Source organism: Danio rerio, chromosome 12 (genome assembly GCF_049306965.1).
Source record: "Danio rerio strain Tuebingen ecotype United States chromosome 12, GRCz12tu, whole genome shotgun sequence".
NCBI classification, from domain to species: Eukaryota; Metazoa; Chordata; class Actinopteri; order Cypriniformes; family Danionidae; genus Danio; species Danio rerio.
The window spans coordinates 8,540,069-8,555,036 of NC_133187.1; the positions used below are offsets into that span (position 1 = coordinate 8,540,069).

At 35.6% G+C, this 14,968-nt stretch overlaps 1 protein-coding gene across 2 annotated transcripts in view; it reads left to right on the forward strand.

Annotated features, from left to right (window-relative positions):
• The first annotated feature begins 2,925 nt into the window (after positions 1-2,925).
• Positions 2,926-14,968, forward strand: part of rhobtb1 (Rho related BTB domain containing 1) — a 46,108-nt gene continuing 34,065 nt past the window's right edge. For both annotated transcript variants that reach the window (XM_073918239.1, XM_003199567.7), the window contains exons 1-3: positions 2,926-3,175; positions 8,024-8,213; positions 8,430-8,533. Coding sequence is in view for 1 of the 2 variants with exons in the window: in XM_003199567.7 (XP_003199615.2) it covers positions 8,034-8,213; positions 8,430-8,533 (284 nt within the window). In the remaining variant the exon portion in view is untranslated. The remainder of the gene's footprint in view (positions 3,176-8,023; positions 8,214-8,429; positions 8,534-14,968) is intronic.

Here is a 14,968-nt window from a genome sequence, read left to right on the forward strand (position 1 = left end):
AAATTAAATTAAATTAAATTAAATTAAATTAAATTAAATTAAATTAAATTAAATTAAATTAAAATGTGTCAGATGCTAGACAAAAATGGTCAAGGGGAATAAAATAAAATTAAATAATAACGTAAAATAAAATAAATTAAATAAAAAGGAAGTAAAATAAAATAAAATAAATATAAAATACGAGGAAACAAAATAAGTCAACAAATGTCTGTAAATTAGAGTTTGAATTCAAATTAATTTTATTTTTTCATACTTACACCGAAATTCAGATGTGTCAGATGCTAGACAACAATATTCAAGGGGGAGTAAAATAAAATAAAATAAAATAAAAGTAAATTAAATTAAACAAAAATTAAATCTAATTAAATTAAATTAAATAAAATAAAATAGCATAAAATTAAGTTAAATAAAGGATAATAAAATAAAATAATGACAAGAGGGAACAAAATACAAGTCAACAAATATGTGTAAATCAGAGTTTGAATACATACTATCTTTTTATTCCAATTTGCCTATTTTTGTAATATGATTTCACTATTTAACTATAGAATTTGCAAAGAATATTTTTGTGAAATTATATTATTAAGGAGAAAGTCTAAAAGGTCTGTATGAATATAAAACCAACTGTACCTCGATACCGATACAGACCCTTTAGCTATACCAATAGAAAAGGTATGACCTAATTGACCGCTTTTGTACCTCTATTTTCTGACAGTGTAGCAACATTTTACCATAATTAACGCGTCTCTTACTTTAAATGAACACTTGTGGTATATTTTTTACAGGTAGGCTACACTTTTGTACTTTTCTAGCTACTAATATGAGTACTGCATGTACCGTACCTTTAAGGAACCAGTATGGACCCTTTAGCCATTTAAAAACATGCTGCCTGACTGACTGCTTTTGTACCTTTATTTCTGAAAGTGTAGTTACATTTGATCACACTTAAATAATAAAAGCTGTCACTGAGGTAATATCTCTCTTTTTTAGTTTACACTTCTGTGCTGTTTAGCTACAAATATGAAGATTTTATGTACTGTATCTACCTTTAAGGCACTAATATGGAGCATTCCAAAAGGTGCCGCCTTGTTGACAGCTTAGTACCTTTATTTTTCTGAAAGTGTAGTTACATATGACCACATTTAAGGTGTGTCTTACTTTAAACGAATGCTTCTGGTATCTTTTTTACAGGTAGCTTACACTTTTGAATACGTTTTAGCAACCAATATGAAAACTTTATGTACTGTATCTACTTTTAAGGCACCAATATGGACCCTTTAGCTGCCATTAGAAGATGTGCCGCCGCATTGACAGCTTTTGTACCATTATTTCTCAAAGTTGCATTTGACCACATTTTAAATGAAAACTGTCACTTTAGTGGTATCTTTCTTTTACAGGAAGGCTACACTTTTGTACTTTTTTAACTACTTATATGAGCACTTCAAGTATCTACGTATTAGGCACCAATATGGACCCTTTAGCTTCCATTCGAAAAGGTGCCACCTCATTGACAGCCTTGTACCTTTATTTCTAAAAAGTGTAGTTAGATTTGACCGCATTTAAGGTGTCTCTTACTTTAAACGAAGGCTTCTGGTATCTTTTTTTTACAGGTAATATACACTTTTTTGATTTTTTACCTAGTAATATGAACACTATCTACCTTTGAGACAGCAATCTGCACCCTTTAGCTCCCATTAGCTTTATACCTTTATTTCTAAAAGTGTAATTACATTTGATCACCTTTTAAATTAAAGCTATCAATTGGGTGGAATCTTTCTTTTACAGGTAGGCTACACTTTTGTACTTTTAACTACTAATATGAACACTTCAAGTAGTATCTACATATAAGGCACCAATATGGACCCTTTAGCTTCCATTCAAAAAAGTGTCCCCTCACTAACAGCTTTTCACCTTTATTTTTCTAAAAGTGTAGCTACATTTGACCACATTTAAGGTGTCTCTTACTTTAAACAAACACTTGTATCTTTTTTACAGGTAATTTACATATTTGTTCTTGTTAGCTACTAATTATATGAACACTTCATGTACTGTATCTACTTTTAAAGGCACCAATATGCACCCTATAGCTGCCATTAGAAGATGTGCCGCCGCATTGTTAGCTGTTGTATTATTTATAAAAGTTTGACCACATTTTAAATGAAAGCTGTCACTGGAGTGGTATCTTTCTTTTACAGGTAGGCTACACTTTTGTACTTCTTAGCTACTAATATGAAGACTCCATGTACAGTATCTACCTTTAGGGCACCAATATGGACCCTTTAGCTTTCATTTAAAAAGGTGCCGCCTCACTGACAGCCTTTTTACCTTTATTTTTCTGAAAGTGTAGCTACATTTGACCACATTTAAGGTGTCTTTTACTTAAAATGAACACTTTTGGTATCTTTTATTTTTTTTACAGGTAATGTACCTTTTTGTACTTTTTAGCTGCCATTAAGTCAACAATGTTGACCCTTTAGCTGCCATTAGAAGATGTGCCGCCTCATTCACAGCTTTGTAAGAGTGTATAACATGTAATCACATTTAAATAAAAGCTGTCACTGGAGTGGTATCTCTCTTTTTTTACAGGTAGTTTGCACGTTTGTATTGTTTAGCTACTAATATGAACACTTCAGACACTGCAGCTACCTTTAAGCCAGGTGCCGTCACAGTGACAGCTTTGTATCTTTATTTTACTGAAAGTGTATTTACATTCGACCACATTTAAGGTGTTTCTTACTTTAAATTAACGCTTGTGGTTCGTTCATAAGCTTCCAATGCGCTGTCTGACGCTCTTCTCTGGCTCACAGCACATATGAGGCACCTTGTTTTCCTGAATGAAATCGTACGCGCGCGCTATTAATAGCCCCGGCTCTATGACGTCACAATGGAAGCCGCATCTGACTCGCGACAGATGATGATTCTCTCAAAGAGCCTCGCGACCGGGAAGGACACACTACTATCCCCACATATTTGTCAGTCCACACGCCTGCAAACACACAGGAATTAACTTTTTTTCTCGCTCACAGAAAGGGACGTAGTGGCGGTTAGGAGATGGTTTTGCAGCATTTGCCCAGCTAGCGACGAGCGTTCGTTCTTTCATAACACCAGCAAGCTGCAGTCACTGTGTACTGAACTGACTTCTGACAACAATAAACACACACCTCACAAAGACACGGTACGTATGCTGGTGTCCACCATGTGATGATGGCTTTTGTTTGCAGGGTGGTGTCCTCGTGCAATTATTCATGCACCTTGTGGGACAGTTGATCTCAACTTCTTCAAGAAAACGATGTTTTGTTTTTTATAACATGTATAGGTCAATGGTTATAATAAGAGTTATATTTGTTTATTAATAAAGTATTTATCAGAATTACATTTTGTGGAGTAGCCGAATTTCATTATTCCCAATGCATTACAGGTCTGGTTTAAAACGCTGCATTAGCTATTGCTTTGCAAGTTCACACCTTCAATTTTTAAATATGTTAAAATTAAAATGTTTTATTGCCTTTAATAATTATAATGATGATGGACTTATAAATAATCAATCTAGTGTATTCAGTTTTGAGGGTCATATGCAAGCACCGTTTTACTGTTGTTTGTGGATGTTTACATTCTTTATATTATGTATACATTGCATAGCATATCTCATTCTATAGAGGTAAAGTTGGTTTTATATTTGCACATTCGTTCATATAGAAAAGTCTCTATATTGTTTACCATGTTACTTGTGAATATTCGATTGGAATTAGCATGCAAGTATGACTTAAAACAGCATTAAAACTATTTAATTGACTGTGAACAATGTACTTTGATAATCATTGGCTGCTAATATAATTTCCCTACTTAGAATTTGCAAATAATTTTCTGAAGTCATGTTATTATGGAGAAAGTCTGAATATCTAAATATAAAACCAAACTTTACCTCTATTCTCATTCTTTTGTGCTGTTTAGCATGCATATTTTTTGTTTTCTATTTCATTTATACTACTTTATTATACTCTTATTCTGTTTTTATCTGAAATTGGAGGTTGTTAGAAGTGCTGCAGACCTTGGCTTCACTTTGGTTTCGCTACAACATTTGCAGAAGTGATTTATGTTTTCAAGTTGTTTATTCGTTTACTTGCATGTGCTTTTTGGTCAGTACTGAATTAATTCCATGTCTTCGTTTGAATACAATGGCCTTTATAGGCTTATAGTTACAACACACATGCCCTAATACGAAATAGATATAACAAGGTGAGATCTATTTAAGTTTGATTAATTGTGGAACCTTACCATTCAGATGTCTCAGACGTTAAAGTTTGTTGATTTACATACCCAACAGATATCCAAATATAGGTCTTTGTTAAAGTTTTGAAAGCATTTATCAGATTTTCATAATGTGTCAACTATCAATTTGAGAGCAGTCACGTCTGTAACGAAGACAAGTCACATCCATAACGATAGTTTTTCCTTATTAATGCAAAAATGAAAAAACAAATAAAACAAATTATATATGTTCCATGCAGAGCCAACCCTTATCCTTTTGGCTGTTATATATATATATATATATATATATATATATATATATATATATATATATATATATATATATATATATATATATATATATATATTTTTTTTTTTTTTTTTTTTTTTTTTTTTTGGCTTCTGCATTTTATTCACAGAATTCCCACAAAGTATGTCAACTCCCAAAACTTGTCTTTTTTTTTTTTTTGTCACGTCCGTAACGCATTCATTTTGTTGTCATTTTAAATATAAAACACCTGTATAGACTCCTATATAACTCCATGGTTAAGGGGTAAGAAAAATATAAACATATATATTTCAATATACTGTTAACATATACCTTCTCTGAGTATATATTTATATATATATATGTTTACATTTTTTTTACTGCAAACGTTACATCCATAACAGCCAATGCAAGACCTTGAAAAATACTTCTTCGTTTATTTGAGGTAAAGTTGATTTTATATTCGCACATTCATTCATTTAACTGTGTCTATGTAGTTTAACACTCTAATTTAAATATTTGGTCAGAATTAGCATGCAGTTATGACTTCAAAACAACATAAGCACTATCTAATTGACTGTAAACGATGCTGTACTTCGATTATCTTTGGCTTATCTAATATGATTTTTCTATGTAGAATTTGCAAAGAATACTTTTTTGAAATTATATTATTAAGGAGAATGTCTGAATATCTAAATATAAAACCAACTTTGCCTCTATCTCTGTCCTGAATGTTCATACGCCACTTTATATAGCCTATGTAAAGACTTTTGATTAAGAGATGGTATGAACAGCAGCTCCTTAATTTATACGTTTACATACACAGATGAGCCAAAACATTATGGCTGTTTAAATATGAATATCACGATCATCTCCTAGCAAGGGGACATATTTAAGGTCGATGGATTAGATGGTATGGAAATTAGCTCTTATAATTATGTTAGTAGGTGCAGTGGGTAGCGATGTCACCTCACAGCAAGAAGGATACTGGTTTAAGCCCCACCTGGGTCAATTGGCTTTTCTGTGTGGAGTTTGCATGTTCTCCCCGTGTTTTTGTGGGTTTCCTCCGGGTGCTCTGGTTTCACCCACAAGTCCAAAGACATGCGGTACAGGTGAATTGGCTAAGCTAAATTCTCCATAGTGTATGTGCATGTATGTCCTGGTTGGGCTATTACGACCCACCTCGTAAAAATTAGATGTTACAAATCACCAACATTGCGCAGCTAAATATCAACGTTAATATAAACAGCCCTGGAAGAAAGAAAGTAATTAATCATTTGTTGGATGCAAGAGAAATGGGCAGGGATAAAGATCTGACGGTCAAATTGTAACAGCAAAGCAAATGTGTTATAGTATCTCTGAAATGGAAAGGTTTCAGAAGTGGGGATGATTGTACCAAAAGTGGTCAGATGAGGGACAAACTAGTGAGAGAATGTTGGGTGGCCAGGCTCATCAATGAACAAGCGCACCGAAGTCTATCCCATCTGGTTTGAGCCAACATAAGTCCTACAATGGCACAAGTCCCCCGAAATATTATTGATAGCTATGGGAGGAATGTGTCAACTAGGCCTGCACAATATTTTGTCGCAGCATCGATATTGCAATCTGTGCATCCACAATTATGTTGTGCAATGTGGAGTCACTGCAGATTTTAACCATGATTGAGTGAGTTTATTGTTTGCATGTGCTTTAAGGTCTGAGTTAAGACAGTTTAAAGCATCCGAGTACAAGAAATTTGTTTATTGAATTATTTTATTGAAATTTCTTGAAGTATATAAACAATCAGGTGTTATTTTACATTTGATTATTCCATTTCTGTAGCAGAATAGACTCTCCAGAACCCGAAAGCACTTTTTATTTAACTTTTATCTTTGCTCTATTGTATTGTTCTATGCTTTTTTTATTTTTCATCCATGATTCACGCCAAAAAAATAAACCCGTATTAAACTAAAATGATGAATTGTTTCCAAATAAAGCTATTCAAGTCATCTGATAAGATTGAATTCATATTGCAATATATATTGCACGAAAAATAAACACCACATTGTCACAAGTTTTTCCAATATTGTGCAGTCCTAACACGCACTCTCCTGTGTATGAGGTCATGTAGCCACAGACCAATAAGAGCACCTGTGTGATGACAACTGTCCACTCCTGAAAGTGTCTACAACTGGCACAAAAACTGATCCTTAAAGAAGTGGAAGGTTGTCTGTTTATAATCTTTAACATTTGTAAACTGCTGGTCTATGTATACTGTCGGAGAACACTTACTTGAGTAGCTACCTACCAGAATATAGTTGCAGACTTTGTACACCCCTCCATAACTATCATGTCCCAGATTGATGTGGCCTCTTTCAGCAGCATAATTCACTCTGCAACACTTCTGACGTTCTTCCGGAATGGTTTGAGGACTGTTTTGGTCTGTTTAAGTCAGGGGTGCTTAACCCTGTTCCTGGAGATCTACCCTCCTACAGAGTTTAGCTCCAACCCTGATCAAATACACCTGAACCAATTAATAAGGACCTGAACAGCACTTGATAATTACAGGCAGGTGTGTTTGATATGGGCTGCAACTGAAATCTGCAGGAAGGTAGATCTCCAGGAACAGGGTTGAGCACCCCTGGTTTAAGTTGTTGCCCTGCCCTCTAAATGAGCATCTGTGGGAAGTTCTGGAGCTGGTTTGATCCACAGAAGCTTCGCTTTGCAAACTGCAGCCCTTAAAGGATCTGCTGCTGATGTCTTGGTGCCAGTATTACAAGACATGTTTATTGGGTCTTGTAGGGTCCATGCTATGGCAGGTCAGCACTGTTTTGGCAGCACATTGAGGATGAACAGCATATTAGGCGGGTGGCAATGACTTTTTGGCTCATTGGTGTATAGCTAACGGGGCTTATGGTTCTGAAATTAAAATCTATGTATGTATAAATATTTTGGAGGAATGATTTGAAAGTGTGAGGGTGAAAATTGCATTATGCACAACACTCTCTCTTCAGTTGTTACAATAATTGGAATGATTAAAGGCCATATCAGTAATTAAAATTGTATTAGGTAATAATCCCCCCCACCCTCAGAGTTAAGCCATAGAAAAATAACATTAGATGATAACATCACTTGAATGATCTGTTTATTATTGTATGATTAAATTAAATGCACTTGCCAAGTAGTTAACAGCCGATAATTGAAGGTGTCATTAAACACTCTAATCTGAAATGTTTAGATTTGTAATTAGAAACACAAGCATCTTTGTACGCTCGTTCATGCACATTGCATCTGACAAGAAAGTCATATGGGTTGAGTTTTGTCCTGCTCAGCAGGAACAAAATGTGGCTATAATATAGGGCAACTATTTTAGGAATGTGAAAACAAGAAGTCCTGTATTATATTGAGGTTTCATTGACCCATAGCAAGGTCAATGCTATCTGCAGTTCTGTTTCAATAGATCTGAAATGAAACACCTCCTTTGGTCAGTATGTATGTGCGCTGATATGAATTCTTGTTCTCCTGTAGGGTGCTCATTATGGACTACGAAAGACCCAACGTAGAAACTATCAAATGTGTCGTTGTTGGAGATAATGCTGTTGGGAAGACTCGCCTTATTTGCGCCCGGGCCTGCAACACTACACTGACCCAGTACCAATTGTTGGCCACGCATGTACCAACCGTATGGGCCATCGACCAGTATAGAGTCTGTCAAGAGGTAAATCTTCTCTCAATTAAATTTACCCTGCTGTTATGAGAGCATTATGACTGTAGATAATGAGCACATGATTCTCTGACTTGCTTCCGTTAGGATTCATTTAAATTTTCAGCCGGCGGAAGGGATACAGATTACAGGGAAAGATCAAACAGGCCTCTGGTCTTCTGTGCTTCAGGACAGGGGTGCTATTTTAACCGCTGAATTGACTCCTCACAGGTCTTAGAACGTTCCAGAGATGTTGTGGACGACGTAAGCGTGTCCCTTCGGTTGTGGGACACCTTTGGAGACCATCACAAAGACAGACGCTTCGCCTATGGAAGGTATGAACAGATTATTTTGTAGTGTACCGTAATCAAATAGTTCATCCAAAAAAATTAAACGTGGTTATTAATTCACCCTCTTGTGATTTAACAAATGTTTTCTTTCTTTTGGGAAACTCAAAAATATTCATGCTGCTCTTTAGTGTAAAATGACATTTTTTCCCTTCACATTTTTTCTCAAGTACTTTTTTCCTCTTAATTTTTTTTTTTTCTGGAATACATTTGGTGAATTTCATTATCTTGGCTTTTTAGGCCTGGGCAGTATGGTAAAGCTACAAGCTGACTATCATTACATTTACCCCTATAGACTGATTTCACGCAGCCGCTATCTTAAAAGCGAAAGCAAGGCTGTGGTGGGAAGAAACCTGAAAGTATCGCCTGGAGTGACACAGGAAAGGCATCCGCGATGGTGTATTGTGTACCTGGCTTTATATCTTATCAGCGAAGAGAAAGTGACACAAATTTATCATTTCACCGCTTTCCGAGTGAGCCAAAGGTCTGTTCTGAATGGATAGTGAAAATAAAAAGCTAAGATAAGGGAACTGGCACTAGTTAGCTAATGTTTTCTTTCCCGAACACAGTTTTTAGATGCCATTTATCAATCTCAAGTCTATATTAGACTTGTCACAATACTGAAATTCGGTACTGAAATAAAAAAAAAACCCGTAAATTTCCTGCTAATTTTTAAGCGTTGTTAAGCGCGTTCTTAAAGCTGATTTGCCATAGTATTTACCAGTGCTTAACAGAAAGGACTATGATTGGCAGCGAAGGTCATCAGTTCACTGCACTTATGTTTACTGAGTGCAAACACAGACGAGCGATCCGCTGATGATCTGATTTTTGCAACTTTAAAATGCTCCAGTGTCCATGTATCTACGTTGGACTTGGTGAACTGATGACCTTCACCGCCAATCGCAGTCATTTCTATTGAGCACTGGTGAATATTATGACAATACTATGACATCAGCGATGTTTAGGAAGACGCTCAGCGGTGCTTAAATATTAGCAGGAAATGGACATTTTTGGCCTTTTTGGCTTTATTAGATTGGACAGTAATGAGACAGGAAGTGAAGTTGGAGAGAGAGTTGGTAGGGTTGGGAAATGTCCTCGAGCCGGGATTTGAACTCGGGACGCCCTGACGTGCTACTGCACCATATGTCGGCGCTAAGCACTAGGCTATTGCTCTGACATAAACCTAATTCTTATCAGGGTCACGGCACCAATATAACCATCATAGTTGGTGCCGCTGCTTTGGTTCTACATACCCGGCTTCTAGAGCGATCAGAATCAGCTTTTCTCTTTAAGAGTAATATGCTTAAGTGTTCTCCTAGGCTTTGGTTCATGTCACCAGTTAAACACTGTGGGGAAGCACTCTTGCTTCAGCCAATACATCGTGGTGAGTGATAAAACAATGCAGTCCTCTGTAGCACACCCTTATGTTGTTTGCAATAGTGTTGTTCCTGTACTGAAATTTTACAAACGTCCATTTCCTGCTAACATTTAAGCGCAGCTGAGCACGTTCTTAAACACTGCTGATTTGCCATAGTATTCACCAGTGCTCAACAGAAATGACTGTGATTGGCCATGAAGGTCATCAGTTCACCGAGTGCAAGCGCAGATTCATGGACTCTGGAGCATTTTAAAGCCGCAAAGATCAGTCGAGTTTTCATTGGATCGCTAGTCTGTGTTTCCACTCGGTAAACATCGGTGAAATGTGTACAAATGTACATATTTAAATATGGTAAGCTGTGATTTTTTATTGTGACGCACAGTTTTGGTCTTTACCATCCTTCATCATGCCCCCATGCAAGAAAAGCTAATGCTCTTCTTCTGGGTTTCTTCCCAACACAGCCTTGCTTTCTTTTTTTTTGTGGCTGCGTGAAATGAGTATAAACCTAATTCTTATCAGGGTCACGGCACCAATATAGCCACTATAGTTGGTGCTGCACCCTTACCAGGATTGGAATTGGCTTTTCTAGTATTGAAGATAGGCTCTAAAACAAGGGCATTAAAGACGGTAGCCTTTTGCATCTCCTAGAGACTCGCCTCAATTACACTCCCATCCGGGTCACGGCACCAATAAAACCAGCTTTTCATGCATGGGGGCATGATGAGGGATGGTAAAGACCAAAACAATGTGTCACATTAACAACCACGGCTTACCATATTTAAATATGTAGATTTGCATATTAGATTCAAGAACACCAGCAACATTTCTTAGTTTCTGCCTCACTTCTGTCCAATTTATTGAATAAAAAAGAGCAGCATGAAGGGTTTAGTTAAACAACATTTATTGTGTTCCACAGAATAATAGTCATGAAGCAATATAAAAGCAAGTAAAGTGATTTTTGGGTGAACTACCCCTTTATTTCTCTTTTAAATTCTTTGCATTATGGTGCATTATGCTAATTTATAGATTATGCCAATAGGTGTGACTCTGTGCGAAGACATATATATATATATATATATATATATATGTGTGTGTGTGTGTGTATATATATATATATATATATATATATATATATATATATATATATATATATAATATATATATATATATATATATATATATATATATATATATATATATATATATATATATATATATATATATTAGGGCTGCACGATATATCGTTTCAGCATCGAAATCGCGATGTGCGCATCCGCGATAGTCACATCGCAGGAGGGTGCGATACAAAAAAAAAAAAAAAAAAAAAATTATATATATATTATGGGTGGAGCCGAACCGGAATACGGTATTCGGAAAAGCAGGAATAGCGTGTTTTTACGAATACTTATGTCAAACAATACTTGATAAATTATTTGTATTTGGGAACAAGAAAAACATTATATCAAAAAGCTTCGTTTCCTCATGAGACCGCAGTGCATGCCCGCGTGAGTGAGTGAGTTGGTGAGTGAGACGTTCAGGAGTCGGTGGGCGGGATGGGGCCGGGGTAAGGAGACTGAGCAGGTTGCTTCTCTATACAGCAACAGAGAAGGCTTGGCAGAGCGAAAAATACTTTTCTGCATTACTATTTTTGTTTATTTTATCATACTAAAAATAACACGTGACAGAAGTTCACTCAAAAGTGAAAGTTCTTTCTGTTATTAATTACTAACACTCCCGTCATTCCTACTACTTTCAGAACATAAATTTTGATATTTTACCATAAGAAAATGCAATGCAGTTATGAAAATTGAGAAATTAAAGCAATACAGAGATCTGGTCCCCGCGTCAGGTCAGGGTGCACCTGTAACCTTAAAAACGCTGACGCGGCGGAGGCGCACTAAACTCACACGGGAAAGAACTGGGCATTCAATTCATGTTTTAGTGAAATAATTCTTTAAATACTGCTCTTTTGATCTCTAAAGGGGAAAAAAGCAAAAGAAATTTGTCGTTAAATTAATTTTAGCAAAGATGCAACTGCCTGTCATTTTCACATTCGTTTTTCAGTTAGGGATTTGGTCTATTAGAGTAACCTAATAAAATTGTTTAGTTGAACACTGTAGTCTACACAATAATCGATATTATAATTTATTATATACATTAGCTATTATTAAAACTAAACTATACAATTGATAAAACAAAACCCTTTATAATGTTTGCTTTCATTTTGACACCGCTAGTTGTAATAAGAAACATCACATTATGCAGAAGCATGCAGTCTCAAGTTAAAAACACCTTTTGAGTTTAAAGATGATCAGCCTGCCAAGTCAAGTTTACAGTGTCATAAATGGAATGGGTAGCATGAGTAAAGGGGATTTGCCCAGCACACAACCTCATGCGCTGCAGGTAGGCTGAATGATAATCTTTAAAAATATATAGGCTATGCAATACAAAACTTTAAACATTTAATAATTTTTTAATGAAAAGAAAAGAAATCAGGAGAGTAAAATATAATTTAAACCACTGGTCTGGCGCTGATACATTATTGTTTGTATCCAGAAGAAGGGGAAAAAAGCAGATGAAAACCTGGCTGGGGAGACGGCGATAACATATCAGTTCTTCAGCAAAGATCACGACATCATTGTGATGCGTTTATCATACAACGCAGTTCGTGTTTATAATCATTTATATCAACTAGTATTAATTCTCTCTCTAGACTTAGTTTCAGGGCTTGTTCTTGTCGGCGCAATATAGCCTCGGCTTATTGCACGTACGAATCCGATTGTGAAGAATGATTAAGCGCTTGCGTTTTTTATTGCATCCTTTTCGCAAGTTATTCATTTGTTTTGTTTTTTAAGTGGTGAGAACATTATTTACTGGCAAACATGTTCCTCGATCTCGTACATCAACAAATAATGTAGCCTACTTAAGTTAATTTACCTTTTATGTAAAAATTAAGGAATAACCGAATTTAATATTAATAAATAAAACATCCGTATAAACGTACATGTTTATTTTTGAACTTTCGTTAATAAAACAACACTAAACTGTTTATAAATATTGTAGTAAAATATTACATTACTTTAACTGCTCGAAACTGTATAATAATAACAATTAAACGTTACATTTTTAAGAACTTAACAAAAATTCTAAATGGCACTTTACTAATCAGTGTAATAATAATAAAAATATTAATAATTATACGTAAAAAGAAAATATTAACCTAGTAACAATATAAGTCAGATGTTTAAAAAAACAGCGTAGTTTCTCTCCACCTTTTGTAGTCATATTTTAAATTATTTGCCAGAAAAACTAACATGTTGACTTTGTCCGGTTTAAGTGAAGAATGGGGTTATAATGTTTCGAGCAATACACTGTCAGACGGTGTGCTTGTAGCGAAAAATGCACAGACAGGCTACTTTTTCACAACCATGCGAGAGAGGGCTTCTGCTTCTGTTCCGCCGCCCGCATTTCTCGCAACGCAGGTTTCTCTACGCTGCGGAGCGGCGCGTTCTTAAGTAGTTACCAAATAGCCTATATGCTCAATTTCTCGTCAATGTCTTCCGTTTATCACTTTCTCTTTTGTATCTGGCCATTTTTGCAAATGCCTCTGCCATGCCTGGCTGAGCTGGGCTTCTGCGTTTAGAAGACAGGAGTTGATTAAGCCTACATGGCTTTTTTTCCCTCGCCGTCAATCGCCACTAGCTTGCATGGTTCGGGACCCGTGGATCTGCGTATCGATGGATTTGCTCCTCAGTGTTTGGACTCTCAGCACTCAGCAGTGAATATTAAAACACACTTTACTTAAAACCCCCATACAAAAAGCTTAATCCAAATTGATTCGTTCACCTTTCTAGTTCGGCACGAATCCAAAATGTTCCCAGATGTAAGAGTTCGTTTTCTAACAAGATTCATGGTTGAACTTGAACTTGCTGAATCGCGCCTAATGTTATATTCTAACAGATATGTAATACTTGGCAACATAACAGTAATTTGTGTTTTAAAGTGCGTGACGTCACGTACTACGGCCGGTGGCAATGGACAACCGAGGTGGCAATGACCACCGCATTGACGCGGTTGTCATGGTGACCGTCACAGCCCTAGTTGTAAGTAAATATATATATATATATATATATATATATATATATATATATATATATATATATATATATATATAATATCGCAATATATATCGCAGAGGAAAAAAATATCGCAATGTCAATTTTTTCCAATATCGTGCAGCCCTAATATATATATATATATATATATATATATATATATATATATCTGTGTAAACTGGGATTTTGACAATAGCATAAATATGAGGGCATGCATGAGAAAAATCCAGTGCTCTTTGCTTAATACCTCAACAAATTACCAAGGAATATCTCAAGTGCTTCTTCTGTTCATAAGTGGCACCGATTTACCGAACAGAAAGACAGGAAGCATCCTGCCATCAGATGCTTTCATCATTCGCTTTGACATCAGACACTGAGCTATTTGCAACTGAATGCGTGCCGAACATGACAGCTGAGCACTGTTGTGTTAACTCATGGCCATTTTGTGTCAAGCACTTGTTTAATGAGGTCTTTCTTTCTATTCATCATACACTCACTGCTTTTTAAGCTTTCTTTTATGGCATTTTCAGAACAGAATAAACACAGAGCAGTCCCATGTTGGTATGAGTTTATAGTGGTGGTAACAATGTCAATTATGTTCCGTGCACAGATGTATTTGCAAGAAACAGAATGCATGGCATGCAGCATTCATTTCATATTATTGTAGCTTGATTATTGTATTGTATTAACTGTTCATAATAAGAATTTCTAATATTACCAACGTTGTTTTTACCAACAGATTGTAATGTATTTGTAGATGCTCCTATATGAAATATTGGTTGATACTGATAAATGATAACTCGAGTTTTTTGGAAGCAGATAATTGATCCATAAGGCAAATAACAACGTATCTTGATTCAAATTTTGATCCGGTTTGCAAATAAATACAATGGACAGCTTATTTTATTTTAAAACATCTACAGAAAGCAC